The sequence below is a fragment of the Mchenga conophoros genome, unplaced genomic scaffold (genome assembly GCF_057382185.1).
Source record: "Mchenga conophoros isolate Kocher_MC1m ecotype Shallow Benthic unplaced genomic scaffold, M_conophoros_male_GT1.1 unmapped_scaffold_6, whole genome shotgun sequence".
Classification (NCBI taxonomy): Eukaryota; Metazoa; Chordata; class Actinopteri; order Cichliformes; family Cichlidae; genus Mchenga; species Mchenga conophoros.
In genome coordinates, this window is record NW_028182333.1 from 785,448 (window position 1) to 807,947 (window position 22,500).

Here is a 22,500-nt window from a genome sequence, read left to right on the forward strand (position 1 = left end):
GCAGGAACGATGGGCTGGGAGCTCCGTTCCTTCATCTTAATTATGCAGATTCTCAGGACCATTGATCAACAACCACTGATCCATGTCCATGAGTCCCATTCACAGAGATGTGGGAATGGCTGCAGTCACAGCATGTAAGATGGAAATAAATGAGAAGTATTTAGCTGAAGTGGATTTGATTTAAGTTAGTTCTTTTTTAACTTGTAGTTCTACATTGGAAGATTATTGTGATATTGAAATATAAAAACTACATTTATATTCTATTATTTTCTCAAAATAAGCGTCACACTGGTGGAAGCCGGTGTAGCCGCCGAAACGCCTGCATTTATGGAGACTTTCAGCCCCAGGTAGGCCAGTTATGGATCTTGGGATCCACATTATGTCAGCAGCTGTTCTCCACCGTGAACTGTGTTCAAACAAACACGCTCACGCCTCACAGACGACAGCTTACAGTCCTGTAGAGATAAAGTGACTTCGTACAGCCCCGACCTGCAGACGCTGTGCGCAGAGGTTCAGGAGCAGAAGTCCCGTTGTAAACATATCACGGCAGACCCGACGATGTTTGCATGAACGCGCTTTTTTTAAAAGTCAGGTCAAGGCTCCAAAAGCCTGTTGAATTCTCCCAATTCTTTGAATCTTTGGGCTGAAGGAGGGACAATACTCGGTGTATCAATGCTCAATCAACAATCATTTATTTCCATACAATTCAACAGTCAGAGCATTACAACGTCCGGACGGGAGAGATGCTACCAGAGGGTCAGGCACATGTCTCAAAATGGTGACGGGTTGCTCAGCTTTTTATAGTCTCTAGTGGCCCCCAGCTAGTCGTAAAAGCCAAAACATCACATTTTTTCTCTGTTACAGCGCCTAAGTTATGACCTCGGCAGTTGTTTCTCTGCTTTCTGTAAGGTGGGGGTGTGGAATGTGGTCTATCTATCTCCCCTGTCTTTAGACACAGAGTCTCCTGCTTACAACCTTCTCTTCATGATTCAACAATTAAGCATGTCAAGAAAACAGTGTAACACATTCCCAGCAGATCAAGGATACAGAGTGATGCACATTTATCTAATGAACTAATATGTGAATATGTTCTGTTAACTCAAAAGTATAATGAGAACTAAACTACATACAGCTCACACACTCTATATTAAAGGGTATAATATGATCTACAGCAGTATTCTAATTCAACTACTTTGATTACATATATAAGGTAACATATAATAACAGAATAATCTAATAATTCCCCCTTTTGATCTCTGAAAGAGATCACTTACAACATGCACTCCAGGGTTGCAAGGTCCAAGTTTTCTTGATCCTGAGGCCCTCTGTCCCCCTTTAACGGGTGGACCATATGTGGGATGACCTCTGTGTTCACGCAGTTCAGATGCAAGCAAAGTTAGATTTACAACCATAACAGCAGTTACAGATGACTCTCCCATCACTCCCCAATTCTCCCACAGCTTTATTTTGGTGCTCCAGTTTTCCACTCCCATTTTAATGCCCCCTTATACCTTTCAAATGTACTTAGACTAGAACCTCTGTCTAAGGAGCTTTTAACCTTTATTTTTATTGCTGCAGCTACCAGTGTCTTCCAGTTGGGTGATTCTCAGCTTCTTTCTTCGACCTCCGGGGTTAGACCACCCTTTAGTCATTGCACAGTTCTGGGGATTATTCTGCCCTGATTTCCAACAAAGATCTGTGTGTTTTGGGTTCACCGGCGTGTCCCCCTTTTTGCCAAGAGCCTCTTGAACCTCGTTGGTCTGGTGTTCCTGGTTTTCGCCAACCCCTTCATGGTTATTGCTGTGTTTGTGGGATCCATCTTCTCCAGGAGCCCAAACGTCATGACACTTGACCCCAGTTGCTGTCTCGGCAGTCCCTACATCTGTCCCTGCTGTGAAGGGTCCTCACATCTCCGGGTCCCCGTCTGGTGTCTGCTCCTTTCTCTGCAAGAGACAGAAAACCAAAACACCTCTCTCCCTAGCCTTGATAATCTAATATTGTTATCCATTGTTGTTCTAATGATTCAAATTTGGTTTAAAATATTATGTTCAGGACTCTCTGACCCAGGGACTTATTCTAATCATAATCTATGTGTGTGTAAAAGAAATCAAAAATTAGTGAACCCTTTCTAAGTCTACACATTATAAGCTTAAGTTTTACCATAGCTAAATTATTAAACACAGAAATAACGTCATAAGATGTTCATAAAACCATTGTTTGATGTTCGGACTCAACTTCCCCCTTTTTTGACACACTCCCATGTGTCAATTCATTGGAGCTAGACAATTAAAAGAGAAGGTTAGTGACATCATATCTGGTAACTGGTCCATCCAGAGCTGTAACATTTTGAAATGTATATACAACAAGCCAAACCACACCTTGGTCACACCAACCCTTTTCCGCCCCGAAGATGTCCAATGCCATCCTAGTATGGACTGTCAAAAGTGGCTTTAACGCTGACTATCCTGACAATCCATTTTATAACGTTTCCTGGTCAGATTTGCCAATCTCTGCACCAGGGTTTTAAACTTTTCGCCATTTCCATTAGTTGTTATTTTTATTTAGTTTCGACTCCAGATTTTCAATTTTTACCAGTTGTAATTAGTTTTTACCAATTCTTTGCTAGTTTAGTCTAGTTTTTATTTTCTGAAAATCCTTAGTTTCAATTTAGTTTTATTTGTGTTTTGCAAAAATTAAGTGTAACAAAATCCCAGTTCCATCATATCAGTCATGCTCTTCTGGTTATCCTTGGGTGTTGAGACTAATAACTATTAACTCTTGCCGCACCGAGTGGTCCTAATTTTGGTTGAAGTGAATTGATAACCTTTTGAAGGCGATTGTTTCACACCTTTATTTAGATGTCCCAGTCCTGTTGTCTCGGGATACATCACGCTGCCTTATCTGGGGTTAGCTATTTTCTGGGGATGCGGGTTGAGTGGGTGAGCTCTTCAAGGAGGGGGAGTGTGCTCCCCCTGATGAGGTCTTCTAGGTAAGCTAGGTTAACCTTCTTGTGTGGGCTTTTCAAGTGCACTTTAAGGTTAGTGGGACTTTTAGTTTTATAAATGTCCCTCATGACCCCCTGATGACCCAGTATTTCATTTTTGCACACTGTAGTACACATTTTAGTTTTTGCTTGTAGCTCGCATACTCTACTTGCCACTCCTCTAAGTCCTGATGTTTCTTAGAGAGGACAACAGTACCTTTAACATTATATCACATGTGTGGGGGTGTGGCCTTGCCAATTGTTTTGCCCACCTTTTCAAAATGGCTGGCGTGCCCACAAGCACATTTCATGGAAAAAGAAAGGTAAGCTTGATATTTACATTTAAAATGTTTTGTTAAACTCAGATTTTTATTTTATTCTTTTTGCAAGTACCCCTCCTCGGTGGCGAGAAACTGTTGGTGTGGTCAAGTGGGTGCTCTAGAAACAAACGCTCAGGACAGAACAGTTATCAGTCATGTACTTCCTACAAATTTTGCATATGTTCTATTTCATATTGATCCTCTGAGTGTAATGGTACATTTTAATTTGAATTTATCCAAACTAAACACAATATTTTCTTTATTACTTTGCTCTTGTTCTTTTTCAGTACCACATCCTATCAAATGTCCCTGTCGATTATATTCTACATTTAATAACTTACTATTTCAAGTGAGAACCTAAATCACGTGGACCAATGTTTATTATTGCATATCTCTATTCTGAATGTGGCCAGTCATTCATAGGTATTGTTAAAGTTTTGGCGATTTTCCTCTATAAAATTTAATTGACTTTTTACAGTGGCCTGCTATGGTTAATAGTAACATATTCCAGTCATGAGTGGTATCAAAAGTCTTCTCCACTGTAGCATTTGGCATTCCCAATAATATAACATGATACCTTACTCAAAACACAGCTAATATAGCACAGTTGTCTTAATGCAAACATCAGCAACCACAGTGTTAAGTCTGCAGTTCATACTTATGTGAAGCTAGAGTCTCCTCCTCCAGTCTCTCTTATCCTCCTGCTCCTGAAAAAACAAAACAAAACAAAGCGAAGCATCCACCCTTCTCTTGTCGGCTGGGTGAATTGTTTATGAATTGTTTATTGGCATTTACTAATCCTAAAGTGGGTGCAGTCATTGTCTCAGTATCAAGTCAGTCAAAGCTTCCAGTCCGTCCATCACAGTCCATTCACATGCATACCTCCATACACATTCATACCAGATATTGCTGATAATGGAGTCTCCCGCGCAACCTATTCGAGCCTCCATCACCAGCAAGATGACGTCATCATTTTAAAGGAAAACAATTCCTTCTTGTTTTTTGGGCCGGATTGACTCGGTGCAATCCTTTTAGACTCAGAACTTCTCAGTGTTCCCTATAAGTGAATTTCTCCCAAGCCAATTACAATCATGGAGAAGCACACTTTGCAACTGTTTACAGTAATAATATTTTATAGCGCTTTAAATTTCAATCTTTCAGGCCTGGTTTAAAGAGCTGATTGTTAAATCATGAACTCACAAAATATCAACATATCACCACCGGTGGATCACACCTCTCAGATGTTTTTTTTTTTCCAGTGCACTGTAACAAAAACGAAAACAGACATAACCAACAAAATACTACTAAAATAACACAAACTAGGGCCCGTTGCAGACATGTCCTAGCAGACATATCCCTCTCTCGCTTACGAGAAAGAACACAAGCCAAAGCTCACTGATAAAATCAAGCTAGCGCTAAACAAAACCAAACAATCAACCAGAAATTCACAGGAAAATTTTGCTTCCTGCCGGGACAATATTGTGTGGGAATGAGAACCTCAGGTGCCGTAACTCCTTTTATTCCTCCTTGAATTAAAACTCAATCACAGAAAATGCCGTACTCCGACCTAAAACTTACACTATTAATTCATCATTTTTCAAATTCAAATTTTATTTGTCACGTACACAGTCATACACAGTACGATATGTAGTGAAATGCTTGGACAACTGCTCGTGACCTAAAGAAAACAAAAAAGGAAAGGCTATGAATAAGATAGGAAATAAATATGAAAAATTAAAAAGGGTAAATTTAACTAGGAAGGAATAAAATATAAATTAAGGTTAAAAATGAAATAACTGTACAACACAAATTAGAATGAAGGGTAAATTTAACTGGGAAGAATAAGATAAAATATATAAATTAAAGTTGAAAATAAAATAACTGTACAACAAAATACACAATACACAATATAGAACTATATAAGAATGTATGAAGAAATCTAAATATAAATAAATATATACACAATAACAGCAGCTGTACAAGTATTAACTGGAAATGAAGAATATAGTGACCAGTGTTGTGCAAAAACAATGTCCAGAAAGTCCAGTGTGTGTGTAAGAACCACACTCTGTGCCACTGTTCCTCATCAGGGCTGTGTGAAGCACAGCAAAGAATTCAGTCAAGGCCTTGAGCCATAAACAGACATCACGCACAGACATTGTTTTCATAACCAAACTTTTTTAGACCTTATTCCTAAAATCTACATAAATGCCCTCTGGGTGACATATAACACATTCTAAGTATTTAATGGTAATCAATGGCTCCTCATAAAAATTATGCATTGGGATGTTTGTGTGCAGCATTTTGCATATCAGCATAAGCAAAGCATTCTTCATTGCATCAGCGTGTATGTGTGTGTGGATCACTCTTCATTGCACAAGCGTGTGCATGTGTATGTGTGTGCATCACTTCTCAGTGAATCAGCATTCCCGTGTGTGTGTGTGTGTGTGTGTGTGTGTGTGTGTGTGTGTGTGTGTGTGTGTGTGTGTGTTCATCACTTTCCTGTTCTGGTGTTCTGGGTAAACCACGGCCTGAAGCATGCCCTGGGGTCCTGCCCCCCCTCCTCTTTCAGTTTGTTTGCGACCATTGCTGCTGCTGCTGGTCAAAATTCAGTCCGTCCTGGTTCTGACCCCAATTGGGGCAGTCCTTTCTCCAGTGTCGATGTTCACCGCAGGTGAAACCTGCATCTTCTTCTGTGTTTTTGTCCATTCTGAGGTGCCTTCTGACCTCAGTTACTCCTCCTGTCTCGGTCACGCCCTTTTTCGCCACCCGATCATCCGTGTTGGTCCATCACTGTCCTGCACAGTGTGAATGCAAAGTTATCAAGGTCAGCATTCTTTCGCTCGGCCTTACTTTTCATTCGGGCTTGGCGGGCGTCTCGTCACAGCTGAGCTCTGTCAGCTGACGCAGTCTAGGAATTTTCCCCCGTGTAGTGAAACGGGCCTTAGGTTTAGTGCTCTCCGTCTCGGCTGCATGAGATCACATTCCTGCAGGTCTGTTGACATTCTCAGGTCGTTGTTGTGGGTCCAGCTGTTGCAGCATTTGGTCAGTGTCACGTATGGGGGAGAGCAGGAGTCCAGTCAGCCTCGGCTTTCAGGGCCGGCAAAGCAGCCTGTAATTAAATATGTATAGAAAAAACAAAAACAAAACAAAACAAAAACAAACAAAAAACAAAAAACAAAAACAAACGAACAGGAAAATGTTGTTGTGTTGGCTGTGTTATTCAGAGGGGAGACAATGGGGCCAGGCCCTGTGTCAGCCTTCTCTCCCCCTTTTTTTGTTTTTTGTCTCCCGATATAATCAACTCCTAACCCACCAAGTTGACAGGACAACACCAGTATATGTTAAAATTCTTAAGATCATGTTTAAAAGCCCAAAAAGGAACTTTCTTTCATTCAGTAATCACTTTTATTAATCAATCAACAGAAAACATGTCACAATTTGAATCTTTTAACCACTAAATTTGTTGTGTCTTGCCTGGTTGGTTAGACCAGTGTTCCTTTTTTTTTTTTTTTTTTTTTAGTTAAATTGTTGTCCTGCAACCCAGAGGGTTTCTTTGTCAGTAATGTATAGACTTCATCATTTAAGTATGTTAATTTTTCTTTAACCTTGCTGGAAAATCTTCACATGTTCATGAGTGTAAGCTGTTTCTTCATTGCGTGTATGTGCATTTGTATAAAAGCAGGTTAATTTTATCTTTTCTCAAACTAGGCGTTACCTTAAAAGGAGCCTTTCTCTCAGATTTCTCTGCTTGTGTGTTTTTGTTTCACCTTTTTGTTGTGATGCTCCGGACGCCTTCCCAACCTCCACAAGTCCGTTGGCCCCAATTTTATGTGTTAAAACTTCTCTTAATTTCTCCTCTAATTCTCTCCTCACTGCTGTCGGTTTCACAGCTGCTGATTCGTGCTGGGTGTGGTTCCCATTACCTATAATTTTGCTTCGGCCGCTGTGCTTGTGGGGGCAGTTGGTCCAGGTCCGCAGCTTCCTGTATTAACACACTAAGAGATTTATTTAATTTCATTTTCATCACTGTTAAACAGATAAGCAGGCAACACGCCTACCTTGACAGCGTAAACTGCACGCCAGTCTCCCAACACATTCCTCTCTCTACTCCTCCATAATTCTCCACTGCACACCTCTTACTATCTCTCCTTTTTATTTTTATTACACCACAGAGTAATACACCCAATTATGCCCGTCTATCTCTATGTGGCTCCAAATTCCCTCTTTATTTAATTTCACACTCGTCAGGGGACAGGCACACAACAATTTCAACCACTGAAACGAGGAATTCAACCTTTTTATATTTCTTTACTAATCTAGACTCAACGTTTGTTCGCAAAATGTGTCTTGTTCTAGTCCGGAAATAAATGTGAACCCGTGATTACACGGCCGTTCCAGTGTTATTTCCGTGGCTATGCGGGGGCCCTCACCTCCCCAAGTCACCACCTCAGCACCCGGACGACGCCGGTCCTGGCCACGCGTCCACGGACAGGAGGGTCGCTACTCCATAGGCAAATGTTCCACAGGTACACTAGGCATCAACCTTTGATCCTAAAATGTGTATTTGCTCTAATGTCCTCCTAATCAAACACATCAACAGTCACTGTCACTGTGTTCACGCTTCACACTCCACACAAAAAACACACTCAGAGCGCGCCTCACTCACACTCTCACTCAGTGCGCGCTTTACCCACAAGACAGCACCCAGAGCGCGCCTCGCAGCTTCACACACACTCTCTCACCCAGAGCGCGCTTTCACACTCACCCACAACACTTTTCCTCAGCGGGAATTTTACACAGAAACCTCTGAGCTCAACTATTAGATCTTCTTAAAGCACACTGCACCATAGACCAAAATACCCCTTTCTCTGCGCTTATGACCGCCACCACGGGGCAAAGTCGCATCATAAAAGTGATGCTTGCATCCCCGAAGTTATACCCGACATCATAAACCAGGTTTTGCTCTATGTACTTCTTGGCAAGTAAAATTTTACTTTGTTTTATGACCGCAGCCCTTAAAAAAAAACTCGACTGACGCCACAAACCACCGTCAAGCCTCTGTTCAATGTACTAAAATTAGCACCAACCACTACTGCACTTCACGGCCGCACCACCGGAACACGGCCGTATCATAAACCAAACCTACGGACGTGTTTCGCTCTCGCGTTGCCAGCGTTCAACCGCACCGTGAAGCCAGCATCTGCTTTTCCTTAAATCAACTTCTATTTCATAGCCGGCAAGAGCCAGGACGTAACAGACACCATAAACAAACTTCAAACCTCGACTTCAATGTACTGAACTAATGGCCGTGTCTTCAGAAGAAATTCTAATGTATTATTGCTACAGAAGCCAGTATTAGACAAAATTAAATGTGGAAGGTAAAGTGGCTGCAACTAGTCCAACGTAGTATGTTATTAGTATCTCGGTAGAAGCAGTTTATTTAACACACTGGAATTCAGCCTCAACTTATGTTGTTAGTATCTTGCGCCAAAAACCAGACACCGACAAATTTACTGTGAAAATACATGTGACTCAGCGAACAGATTAATTTGGAAAGCCCAATATGCACATTTGGTATTTATAATACAACAGGCTGTGCTTACCTTTCTGTTTTAGGCCGGCCTTCTGTTCACTTTGCCCCACGATCTCACCAAAGGCCAAATCTACACCTCCTCAGCACACCAAAGATCCGGGTCACACGGCACCAAGTTGTTGAAATCTCCCAATTCTTTGAATCTTTGGGCTGAAGGAAGGACAATACTCGGTGTATCAATGCTCAATCAACAATCATTTATTTCCATACAATTCAACAATAAGAGCATTACAACGTCCGGACGGGAGAGATGCTACCAGAGGGTCAGGCACATGTCTCTAAATGGTGACGGGTTGCTCAGCTTTTTATAGTCTCTAGTGGCCCCCAGCTAGTCGTAAAAGCCAAAACATCACATTTTTTCTCTGTTACAGCGCCTAAGTTATGACCTCGGCAGTTGTTTCTCTGCTTTCTGTAAGGTGGGGGTGTGGAATGTGGTCTATCTCTCTCCCCTGTCTTTAGACACAGAGTCTCCTGCTTACAACCTTCTCTTCATGATTCAACAATTAAGCATGTCAAGAAAACAGTGTAACACATTCCCAGCAGATCAAGGATACAGAGTGATGCACATTTATCTAATGAACTAATATGTGAATATGTTCTGTTAACTCAAAAGTATAATGAGAACTAAACTACATACAGCTCACACACTCTATATTAAAGGGTATAATGTGATCTACAGCAGTATTCTAATTCAACTACTTTGATTACATATATAAGGTAACATATAATAACAGAATAATTTAATAAGAGGTGCCACAACAAAGACTGAGAAGAGGACAGGAAGAGACGGTGAAAGAGATGCACTCCTTCGCCATTCATGTTAAAGCGTTGCATAGCTTTAATTTTAGAGAGTGTTGCATAACTTTAGTCATTTTTCTACCACAGGTGAAGCCAAGAATTGTGAAGCTCTCTTTTGGCCAAATACCAGAATCTGTAAGAAGAAGAAAAAACAAACAATCAAATAGGTCATTATTAAGAGAACAACAATCTCTTGATGATTATCCACAGTGTCTTTGATAACTCTGAGATACAAACTGTCAAGGATATACACATCCCAGCAAACAATAGCTGTGTTTGACTAAAGCGATTAATAACAAGGACAGAGCTACAATCACTACAGTCAAACATAAAGGGCTTAATCCTGAATCCAAGTCTGAGCTGTGATGCCGTTGGTGCTGAAAGCTGCTCAGATCCTGAAGCTGCACGTTTTGTCTCTCTCTAACCAAACCAGCAGCAAAAGAAGACACATTTCGCTTGACATAAACATTGTCATGAATTCCCTCTTACTTTTGCTGGTTTGCTTCCACCACCATTAAAACACACACAGAAAAACAACACAGCACAGCTCTCTGCCTCTCTCAGTGTACTTTAAGAACACCGTTTCCCATCTCAAATCTCTGTTTTTGGCATTATTCGCTTGCTTGTTATGAAGCAGTCTACCGTTGTTTACAGCCATTTTTTTTTTTAATGACTTCCGACAAGACAGCCTCATTTCTGCTGTTCAATACCAAATTTTATTTATTTTTTTCAAATTAAGTGAAACTGCAAAATGCTCTGCTGTGTCTCTATTAAAACCTCTTATTAAAACCTCTGAATCACTTCAGCAGCATCAGCCAATGTACATTTGTTGAGTCGTGGTTCTCGTCTGCTTTTGTTCTACTGCAGAATAATATTTTTAAGGTTATCTACTGTAAAAAGCTAGGCCAGGAAAATCTGCTTCATGGTTTTGTGTTTTATCCTCAGTTACTTTGACACAAAAGCATCTGCTGTGATGCTCACACCTCTGATGAAGTTTCACAAGTGTCAGTACTGATAAATGATCAGAATTATAATGTTTCTGACTCTCTGAGTAAGAATTAAATGGAATCTAATTGGGACCTTGTGAATTGGAATTGAACAGGTTCTAGAAATCAGTGATGATACTCAGCTCCAATACCCACCTATGATATGAGGCTTACGAACGCTGACTGGGTTTCATTTACCAGCTTTTTATGTTCTTCCTGCAGTTTCCTCCCCACATCACTCATCTTAACTTTTTTCCAGTCCTCCTCAGTCTAAACAGAACACACAACAATACAAAGAAAAGCTCAGGTGATTGATCTCTAACACTAGGCATCCCCAGTCTTATTCTTAGCAGTCTAACTTCTCACCATATCTTTGAAGGCCTCTCCATTGTAGTAGCGCTTGGATGCTGGATACTCTATCGTTTTGTCACATAGTTCCAGGAAACTGGAAGCCACCAGATGCAGCTACTCTCCGTCATAGCCGTACAGCTTTTTGTCCTCACACGTCATCAGCACAAGCTCGTCACATGGACATGAGGTGCCCTTTACCACACCAATAACCTGCATTTTTACAATCTCGGGAAGGTAGAATTTTCCCCAGGCGTTAACTTCATCATCATCCCCGTTGTATTTGGTGTTCTCAAGCTCTTCTATCCACAGGTCAGCACCACTTGGCTTCTTCAGGTGAACGCACATGCTTTTGTTTTTGGAAACAAAATCTTTCACCCATTTCAGGTACTTTTCACCTGGAAAGAAGCAGACAAGGAAATATGGATGAATGTAGAAGTGTTGGAAAAGACAAATAGCAAGGTTATCCTACAGCAGTTTGTGAAAATGTTGTATCTTGAAATAAGCAGGCAAAATGAGGATCTCACTTATCTCATATGTTCTGACTACCGACTTTCTTCAGTTAAAGGACAAAAAAAGGGCACACTGGAGGCTGACAGAGTGTGCAATGGTGGGAATCATTTTGCAGAACTCACTAAAGTTTGTTTCTCCTGGAACAAGCTTTTTACACTTCGGCAAATGAAAATACTGTGTTAAACTAAAAAAGAGCACCAGACCAAGGTCTACAGTACTAACAGAAAATCATGCCGTTACCTGTTGCCTGTCGACACAGCTGCTGATCTTCCTCACCAAAAAATGAGGATCCCTGAAAGGAATAGAAAGGTTATGTTAAAATGAATGACTGTCACGGTGATCATGGGAAGCTCCAAAATATCACAACAATAGCTACGAAATCACAAAATGCAGTGTGATGTCTGTAAGCACCAAACATGACATCTCTGCAAATTCATCTTGAAACATGCAGGTACCTCACACGTACAGCTGCAGCCATCTCAGCCATTTATCACCTAGAAAAATATGTCATTGTTAAAACGGTCATGGAAAATCCAACTTGAGATCAAATCTACTTAAACAAGTTTGTGACTTTCAAAAACAAACAAAACATAAATCTAAAAAATCTTTGCTGTTAAAATAGAATTTATTTTGTCAACTAACCGGAAATATAATGGTCTTTATCTGTTATTTGCTTGCCACTCAGTATATTTATTCTAAGCCTAAACACTATATGATAGTGTTGAGTTTAAAAACGAAACTAAGGTGAATGTGACAAACAAAGCGCCTTCTTGTTCTCTGTGATAATGTAAAGTTATTAATGAAAAAACAAACGAGTAAAAAACGGACTGGAAACATGTCTTCAATCAAAACTCGACAAAAACAAAGAAACAGCCTCACTTCTCTGCGACGCTCCCTAAAAATGTCGTTACGTGTTACGTACCAGAGATTTCTATACAGCCCTTTATCAAGCTGAGAGAAAGTGACACAAAACCCTCCAACTAATAACGACTAGCAGAGAGGCTCAGCTGAGTGTAGTTACCTGGTTTGCAGACGCATACAGACGTTTCCTGTCCTCTCGGACGCAGCTGTGATAGAACATGTGGTGCATTACCGCCACCAACTGGCTTGGAGTGAGGACCGGAAATCGCTCATGCCAATTACCGGTAAAAAAAAGAAACATAAAGAAAAATTAAGTGAAGAGATAAATGAATACATTAAATCAAGAAGAAAAAAACCCACCACCGGACATATACATCCTCATATCCTTCTGTACAAATGAGTTTGTTTTAGAAACTGAAAAAAGCCACAAAACCTTCACATCTAGAAATCCTTTGCAGTAAAACTTGTTTTTTGGCAGGTTCCACAGGTTTTGAATCAGTTTTCTTCTTTATTCCTGATAATTTTGACAATGAAAAAGAACATGTTCTATAGGGCTTTGGAGTTGACGTCACGCCGCAATGCATTGTGGGAGCGCGGCACCATTTTCGAGGTCTACGAATCAAAACAAACACACTGTGTTGGAACGACGATTACACGATGCTTAAAAGCAGCTCAAAAGAGAATGGACTGTATAGAGACCGATTGCGTCCAGAGGCGAAGCGGCGGTACTTGCAGAAAATAGCGTGCAGTGGAAATGTGGACCCGTATGAAATACGGCCGTGGAGTAGAAACCCTGAAGACGTAGCCTGATATATTTTCATACCTTATCTGTGGAGTCAGCGCGTACAAGTCGTCATTCAAACAAAGGTAAGTCAGCTCGAGTACTGCGTGTGAAATGCGTTTGATTTCCCTGCAAACATTCACATTAGTGCAGCATAAATTCATTCATGAGGGGAAATTACAGTGAGAACATGTGGAGGCTGTTAGAGGGAGAAGATAGTGAGTTCAGTGCAGGGCTGTGCAGAGAGGTTTAAAGGGGCGGGTGCTCAAAGTTAAAAAGGGGCACATTGAACCAGGCTGAATAACAACAACACACATTCATCAAGAATCTAATATGGGAAGGGCAGGGCTGTGTTGGTCTGAGACTGTAGACATTAAAAAGTCCACAGGAGAGATGGTAGCTGATTAAACAAGTGTCATGAGATAATAACAAAATGCAAAGATTGGTGACAGCGCTTGGAACCATAAGGCAACAAAAAACTATGTATGTAAAAAAAAAAAAAAAAAATATATATATATATATATATATATATATATATATATATATATATATATATATATATATATATATATATATATACATACATATATATATATACAGTGGGGCAAAAAAGTCTTTAGTCAGCCACCGATTGTGCAAGTTCCCCCACTTAAAATGATGACAGAGGTCAGTAATTTGCACCAGAGGTACACTTCAACTGTGAGAGACAGAATGTGGAAAAAAAAATCCATGAATTCACATGGTAGGATTTGTAAAGAATTTATTCATAAATCAGGGTGGCAAATAAGTATTTGGTCACCTCAAACATGGAAAATCTCTGGCTCTCACAGACCTGTAACATCTTCTGTAAGAAGCTTTTCTGTCCCCCACTCGTTACCTGTATGAATGGCACCTGTTTGAACTCATCATCTGTATAAAAGACACCTGTCCACAGCCTCAAACAGTCAGACTCCAAACTCCGCCATGGCCAAGACCAAAGAGCTTTCGAAGGACACCAGGAAAAGTATTGTAGACCTGCACCAGACTGGGAAGAGTGAATCTACAATAGGCAAGCAGCTTGGTGTGAAGAAATCAACTGTGGGAGCAATCATCAGAAAATGGAAGACATACAAGACCACTGATAATCTCCCTCGATCTGGGGCTCCACGCAAGATCTCATCCCGTGGGGGCAAAATGATCATGAGAACGGTGAGCAAAGATCCCAGAACCACACGGGGGGACCTGGTGAATGACCTGCAGAGAGCTGGGACCAAAGTAACAAAGGTCACCATCAGTAACACACTACAACGGCAGGGAATCAAATCCCGCAGTGCCAGACGTGTTCCGCTGCTGAAGCCAGTGCATGTCCAGGCCCGTCTGAAGTTTGCCAGAGAGCACATGGATGATACAGCAGAGGATTGGGAGAATGTCATGTGGTCAAATGAAACCAAAGTAGAACTTTTGGTATAAACTCAACTCGTCGTGTTTGGAGGAAGAAGAATACTGAGTTGCATCCCAAGAACACCATACCTACTGTGAAGCATGGGGGTGGAAACATCATGCTATGGGGCTGTTTTTCTGCCAAGGGGACAGGACGACTGATCCGTGTTAAGGACAGAATGAATGGGGCCATGTATCGTGAGATTTTGAGCCAAAACCTCCTTCCATCAGTGAGAACTTTGAAGATGAAACGAGGCTGGGTCTTCCAACATGACAATGATCCAAAACACACCGCCCGGGCAACAAAGGAGTGGCTCCGTAAGAAGCATTTGAAAGTCCTGGAGTGGCCTAGCCAGTCTCCAGACCTCAACCCCATAGAAAATCTGTGGCGGGAGTTGAAAGTCCGTGTTGCTCGGCGACAGCCCCAAAACATCACTGCTCTCGAGAAGATCTGCATGGAGGAATGGGCCAAAATACCAGCTACTGTGTGTGCAAACCTGGTAAAGACCTATAGTAAACATTTGACCTCTGTTATTGCCAACAAAGGTTATGTTACAAAGTATTGAGTTGTATTTTTGTTATTGACCAAATACTTATTTTCCACCCTGATTTACCAATAAATTCTTTACAAATCCTACCATGTGGATTCATGGATTTTTTTTTTTTCACATTCTGTCTCTCACAGTTGACGTGTACCTCTGGTGCAAATTACTGACCTCTGTGCAAGTTCCCCCACCTAAAATGATGACAATCGGTGGCTGACTAAATACTTTTTTGCCCCACTGTATATATCAGCAATCAATCAGAAAATCATTGGTTCATATTACAATTAAATATGAACAGGCTCCTTAGATGTAAGCAGTTCAGATCTGATGTCATTTACATTCTTCACACAGCACATTCGTCCAGGCTGACAGGTAAACATAGAACTAATCTCAGGTAACATGACTCATAGTAGAGATCCAGTAAGAAAGATTGCAGGCTCTAATATTATTACCACACAATCCAAGGACACACCAACAGCTCAGATTTGTAGAACTATTTAAACAAATGTCTTCTGAATATTCAATTCAGGTTCACAGTGGGGGGGGTTTCGTGGAATTTTTTAAATAAAGTCTGCAACACAGAAAGAGCTGTGATCAAGCTATTTATTACTGCGCCAACACACATCAAACATCACAGTTCAGTCATGTCAGCGCTGCCACAGAGGTCGTGCTCCTCCTCCTTTACGCCTTCCAAGGAAGAGGGAGGAAGTTACAAACTGATCCTACCACACTTCACGTGTCTCGCTATGAAACCTAACGCATCAATGGTTGTGCTGTTTTGTGCCCTTGGCCTTATCAGCACCTGTAAAGGGAGTTGTTTTCTCAAACTGCTGAAGTAAGTTCATCTAGTTTTAGCAACTTTCACTGAACAGTAACAGTGTCACAACTAAGCATATGCATAAGCACTTAAACACTTTAAATGAGAATAACAGAACATTTCTATTACAGAGGCTGGAACCTGTCCCAGTAGTAGGTAGAGCACACCTGGACAGGTCACCAGTCTGTCAGAGGACTAACACAGAGACAGACATCAGAGTAACAAATCTATTTAAAATTAATGTAAGTTTGCTGCAGCTGTATGTATGAACATGTGTTTCTGTGCTCACAGTCCACCTCTCAGGAACCTGCAGTTCACTTTTAGTCTACTTTAAACAGACCTCACAAAAGGCTGATGTGGCTGGATCAGTAGTCTGATTTGAGTACGATACCTTTGGCCAGGGATTCATCTGGTGCATCGCTTCACTGCAGTCTTACGTATTTTCCCCACACCTGAATAAAAAAATACTGATATATACAAATAACAGCTTCAGCTGATGCAGCCTGACTCAATCCTAGATGTTCAGCACACAGAGACACAGAGGTGCCGTTTAAAGTTTAGTGTTAACCTGAGTCACTGATCATTTGCAGTATTACAGAGTCTGGCAGTCTTTGCATGATGTCCACGTCACTGTAAGTTTCTAGCTGACTTCACTGCAATTTCAATTTCAATTTCTGCTGTTCACAAACGCTGTCCATCTAATCTGACTGAGCTGGAGCTGTTTTGCAAAGAAGAATGGGCAAAGATTTCAGTCTGTAGATGTGCAAAGCTGGCAGAGACAGACCCTAAAAGACTGGCAGCTGGAACTGCAGCAAAAGCTGGTTCTACAAAGTGTTGACTCAGGGGGTGAATAATTACGCACACCCCACTTTGCAGTTATTTATTTGTAAAAAATGTTTGGAATCATGTATGATTTTCGTTCCACTTCTCACGTGTGCACCACTTTGTGTTGGTCTTTCACCTGGAAGTCCAATAACATTGATTCATGTTTGTGGCTGTAATGTGACAAAATGTGGGAAAGTTCAAGGGGGCCGAATACTTTTGAAAGCCACTGTATATGTAGACACAGGACTACAAGTAGAAGATCAGACATGAAAGTGGAGATAACACAGAAGACCTGCAGCAAAGGTCAGAGGTCAGACTGGGCCCCTGGATTCAACAATGAGCCAATGATCATCAAGCAGTGACTAAAGCAGAGCCCTGACGTTCTGACATTCATCACACAGTCAGAACAAATGTCTGCTGATGACTTCATCTCATGAAACGACTGATAGATGTCAGTTCATTGATCAGCTGAGCTGCTGATCTTCATCGTCACAGAAACATTCAGCTTGTTTCAATCAGTAAATAACTCCCACTACTCCCAGTTTGAACTGTTCCCACTCAAAATGCTGTGAGAACAATGATCATTGTAGGACTTCACAAACATCACGTGTTGTTTTCCACATGTAAGATCAGCAAACACACAGAAACTTCCTGTTGCCACACACGGCCTCTAAAATCTCTTCCACGCTTTCTGTCTGAAGTCCACTCTCTGTGTCGGATCCACAGGAAACAACAAGATCTTATTAACATGGTTTTCAATGTGTCTCCTTCCAAAAAGTCCAACCAATGAACAAATGTGTGTATTTGTGGAGGCCGAACAAAAGCATGACACATTTCTCTGTTTCTATAAACTGGAGTCAAACACAAACATGAAGAGTTTCACTGACAGACTCCAAAATGCCCCCACAGTGGATCAAAGGGAAATCCTACAGTGTGGCCAGAGACTCTTAATGGCTCCAACATCAACACATCCACAATGTTGGATCCAGTTCTGCCTCACAGAGTTACTAAGACACACCCTCTGCCAGCATCACAACAGCTCCACCTGCTCCACCTGCCTCCTCAGCATCTGTACACCTGAAGAGAAAAGAAAGGCTCCAACAGCTCAAATCTACAAAGGATTCATGAAGTTTCATCCAACAATAACATGTTTGCCTTCCACAGTGTGCTGTTAGACACCACTGTACCTCTGCCATTTCAAAAAGAGCAGCTTGGGAACATTTTGGCTCCAAACACTTTGTGTTTAAGTTCTTTGTTTTCTTTGTGAAGCCGACAACATCTGGAGCTTTGTGACTCATAGAAACATCATTTTGTTCTTTAGATGACAGCAGATTGGGACTGAATAATCAATCACTATCAAACCAATAAAGACAAACATGCTGATTTTACAGGAACTTTGTTGGAGAAGCTGCAAAGACATGAAACTGGTGGAGATCCCAAACCAGTTGATAGTGCTGGTTATTCCAAATAAAGCTGTTTCCCTTTGAGATGAAATGACTTTGTGTCCTGATATATAATAAAGATGTTGTTGTTTTTGAGCCCCTGTATTAAAAGTAGTTTAAAGTCAGCTTGAGTTTGATGTCTTTATGTCAAAGCTGCTCATGATGTTGAGCTGCTGATGGAATAAAAACAATATAAAAGCATGTAGTCCAGACTTAAATGTAGCCTGTTGTTAGCTGAGGTCCACACACAGTGTTTGACAGTGTAAAGTGTGTGAAAGGGCTGCTGGTGGAGCTCACTAGGATGAGCAGGTGACCACGAGGTGGAGAGCAGCTGGCCTGGCTTTGACCCGGGCCACGCCCCCTTTCTCTCTGCTTTGCTGTCACTTATCTTCACTGCTCTGTCCAATAAAGCTGAAAAAGGCCCCGAATCAAAGAAATCTGCTGCAGCCTCTGAAATGTCTTCTGTTTCCTTCCCGACGGCTTTTTCACCGTCAGCCCATCAGACAGTCCAGCAGCATTTATGATGATGTCATGATGTTGAAGAGGCTGCTACGGTGGCCTCCCATGACCCCCAGCCTCATCACAGCTGAGATGCAGACATTTGAAAACATTCAGCAGACAACTGAATAACAGTCCAACACAACAGTCTGTGTGCAGACACACACTGACCTTTCATATAGTCAAACACAGCTGGTTGAGTCATTTCTCTGTGAGTCTAAAGTGAATCTAGTATTTGAAAGTCCACTTCCTGTATTTGTTGTTGAAGACTTCTTCAGCTTCTTCTCAAGGACATCAGCTGCTTGTTTGGCAGCAGAGGCAGTTAAGAAGCTTCCTGAAAAACACTGAACAGTGAGTTCACTGTGGCATATGACAGATTCAGCTTTCTGTGTGCAAATGTGTCTGTGTCGACCTTTCAAATGCTGTTGAATCCAAAACATCAGCGGCTCCTCGGCTGCTCACTTCATGCACTTCTGTCTGTGTGACAGTCCAATGACATCACAGCTGTTTCCAGCCCCAGTGTCTCAGGACTGGACACCTTTAAACATGTCGAGGATCAAACAGCGTCCAGCTAAACACACATGAAACTATCAGAGCTGACAATCATTCCAATAACATCTAATGGTTCATGTATGTAGACACAGGACTACAAGGAAATGGCTCTCAGCATCTGGCTGTGGGAACACATGAGTCCCTGTTTGTGTTCAGATTGTGTGCATGTTTTAGACGTGTGTCACATGTAGAAACACAACAATCCCACAATGACACACAGATGTGTTTGACACAGCTGTGCAGCTGTAAGTTGTTTCTAATGATTCATTGAAGCTCTTCTAACATTCTGGAGACGATCAGTACATGAATCTGTTCAACACGACAACAATTTGACTTCAGTGTGAACGTTTGCATTAAATAACCTTCTTCATCCAGCTGACAGCATCTTCATCCTATGATGTGAACAGTTCCTCCTGTTGATGACAAACCTCTGACAGGATCTGCTTGAGGAGCTTTTTCATGTGCAGCTCTCTGAGCTCAGGGCTGAGCTGCTGTTTCATCTTTAAGAGCTGCTGCCTCCTCGCCGGACTTGTTCTCCTCTTCTTCTCCTAATGACACCATTTCTGCTTCATATAAAATTCAATAAAGATGCTGACATGTATCTGTAGCAACAACATCATTGAATCTAGAACAACTGGAGCCAAACCAGTGGCTCTGCTGGGATCACTGGTGAGCCAACACTTCCTTGTTGATGCAGATTTCAGGGCTTCCTTTTGCTCCTCCGTTATAACTGTTCTCTCTTCTCAACACATGATGACACAAAGGAATCAGCAGTGACAAAGATGATGCTGAAGAGAAGCACACACTTCACACATATAACAGACCAGTGCAGTTACACACACCTCTGCTCGACATCAGGCCTCAAACAAAGACACAAAACACTAACTTGACTCTAAACAGAAGAAACGAGCAGCTGTTTCTGTTCTGTGCTTATTTATATTTGACACACATGCTTCTCTTTGTGCAAACACACATCGCACTATAAGGGTAACCTCGCACACAATGATTGGACAGCACAGTGATGATGCTGGGAGATCCTATACGCAGCAACACAGAAACACTGAGAACTTTAAACAATGATGGAAAGTGTTATAAATGACTTGTTGGCCTCTGATCTGTCACAAACAGCTGAAACGTGTCTCTCATGAGTCACATGAAGGTTTTTGACAGAAAGGACAAAAAGTAGCTGCAGTCAGTTTGTGTCATTTTTATATTTATTCATCTGGGAGAAAAATCTGAGGGACATTAAAATGTGTTTTCAACAGAGACAAGAACATGAATATAACAGAACAGGTAAATGAACATGTTTCAAGTAAACAGCTGGACTGATCAGGTCCAAACACAGAGTGATAAACTTGTCAAACAGCTGTCATATCTTTATATAGAAGCTCTTTATAAATGCTGCTCACTGCAGTCTGTTTACTAATAATGTCAAAGTGTTAGAAACACAGAAACATCAGAATGGTCTTTGTTCACAGAAACCTGTCTGGGATCCTTTGTTGTTCTTTTGATGCAGAGTTACATTATAAATATAAAGAGTTATTTCAGAGTCTCATCAGTTTTCCTGCATGTCTTTATTTAACACATCAGCAGGGCTGAAGCTCTCATGTTAAACACACACTGATCTATGGACACGTTCATGTGTTTCTAACAGAACCAGGCTGTTATCAGCCTGCACTAACATTATGTCACACACACTGAATGTAACAGTGACAGTTTACATCATCACACAATCAGCTGTGATTGTTTCACTGTCATCAAACGAGTCAACAGGAAGTAGAATCAATAGAAACCAATCATTTACTGACAGCATGTCTGATGGAAATAAGTGCAGATTATGTATGAAGTCTAACTGCACACAGTAACTGTGTTACAATAAGGACTTAACAGCGCCCTCTGCTGGAGTGTTTCAGTACTGCGTTAACTAGAATACACCACCTCCTCCTCACACCACCTGCTACAGCTCTACTCTTCTATGACTACAGTCATCCACAGCACTGATGTGAGGTCACATGGTTCATATGTAAGGAGCACAGCTGACCTCAGGTCAGTTTAATGACTGTGAGCAGCAGCTGTGTTATTGTCACTGTGACAGGGAGACACTCTCAGACACAGCGCTCATGTCAGCTTGTTCTCATGCAGGAGGATCAGGAGCTCCATGTTTGTCTTTCTGTTTGAATCATGATGTGTTTGTGCCATCAGAGTCTGTCATGAGTACTCAGGGTTTCACAGCAGCTCTTCTGGATGCTGACGAGGACTCCAACCTCATGTTTCACCTCTCTGAGCTTCTGATGTCTGTGAACACTCGTGTTTCTTCTCTGGGCTCATCTGGACAAAAACACCTTTCTGTGTTTGGCTGCAGCCTCATTCTGACTGACAGGAAGTGTGTTATCCATGAGCTGCACTTCTGTGAGGAAGTTTCCTGCTGTGTTTCCTGTCTGTGGACAAACACGAGTGTTCCAGCTGAGGACTTGGTTCCTTCCACCTGTCCATACAGGACATCACGCTGTCTGCAGCTCTGTAAATGCAGCTCCAGGTCCTTCCACGTGCTGCTCTGTATTTGTGCAGTTTGTAGTGTGTCCTGGGAAACGTAGCACACATGGTGTTCTTCTGCTGTTTCCTCCTTTCACTGAGTGTGAAACACTGACGCTGTGCTGTTGTTCACAGAGGGGAGCTGATTCTAGCTGCAGCTGGACTCTGTCATCTAACTGAATGTGTTGGTGCTGATCACGGGGCTCTGAGGGGGGAGCAGCAGGAGGACTCTGGATGCTGACGTCAGTGTATCTGTGGAAGCTCCCACAGCGTGTCTGTCATTCAATATTGTGCTGTATATTGTATCTATGCAAAGATGAACAGACTGTGTGTTCACTGGTCTCTGTGCTGCAGCTCTGATGTCATCATCACTCCCTCCTCCACCCTCAGCAGTCCCAGCATGCTGCTGTGGTGCACCCCACCCTCACTCTACACCTGAGCCACAGACCACACCCTCCACCTCAATATACACCACAGTTTTCTCTGCTGTGGAAATGAGATCAGGAGGAAATCATCATTATTATTATTTAATAAACGCTCACATTAATGTGGGCTTATTTGTTTCATATTAGAAACATTAGTTGAGTGTTTTTAGTATAAAATGGTCAAAGTCCCTCTTTTTGCTCCTCCCCTCACCTGTGGATGGGCGGTGCTGTTACCGTGGTGACAGCTTGGATGTGTTTC

General features: G+C 41.7%; 1 protein-coding gene across 1 annotated transcript in view; it reads right to left on the reverse strand.

The window, feature by feature from the left end:
• Positions 1–11,148: 11,148 nt before the first annotated feature.
• The window catches only part of LOC146546181 (stonustoxin subunit beta-like), an 18,029-nt gene continuing 6,677 nt past the window's right edge, over positions 11,149–22,500 (reverse strand). Inside the window, exons 4-5 of the mRNA XM_085266652.1 lie at positions 11,785–11,836; positions 11,149–11,429 (exon numbers count right to left, since the gene is read on the reverse strand). Coding sequence (XP_085122778.1) covers positions 11,149–11,429; positions 11,785–11,836 — 333 coding nt within the window. The remainder of the gene's footprint in view (positions 11,430–11,784; positions 11,837–22,500) is intronic.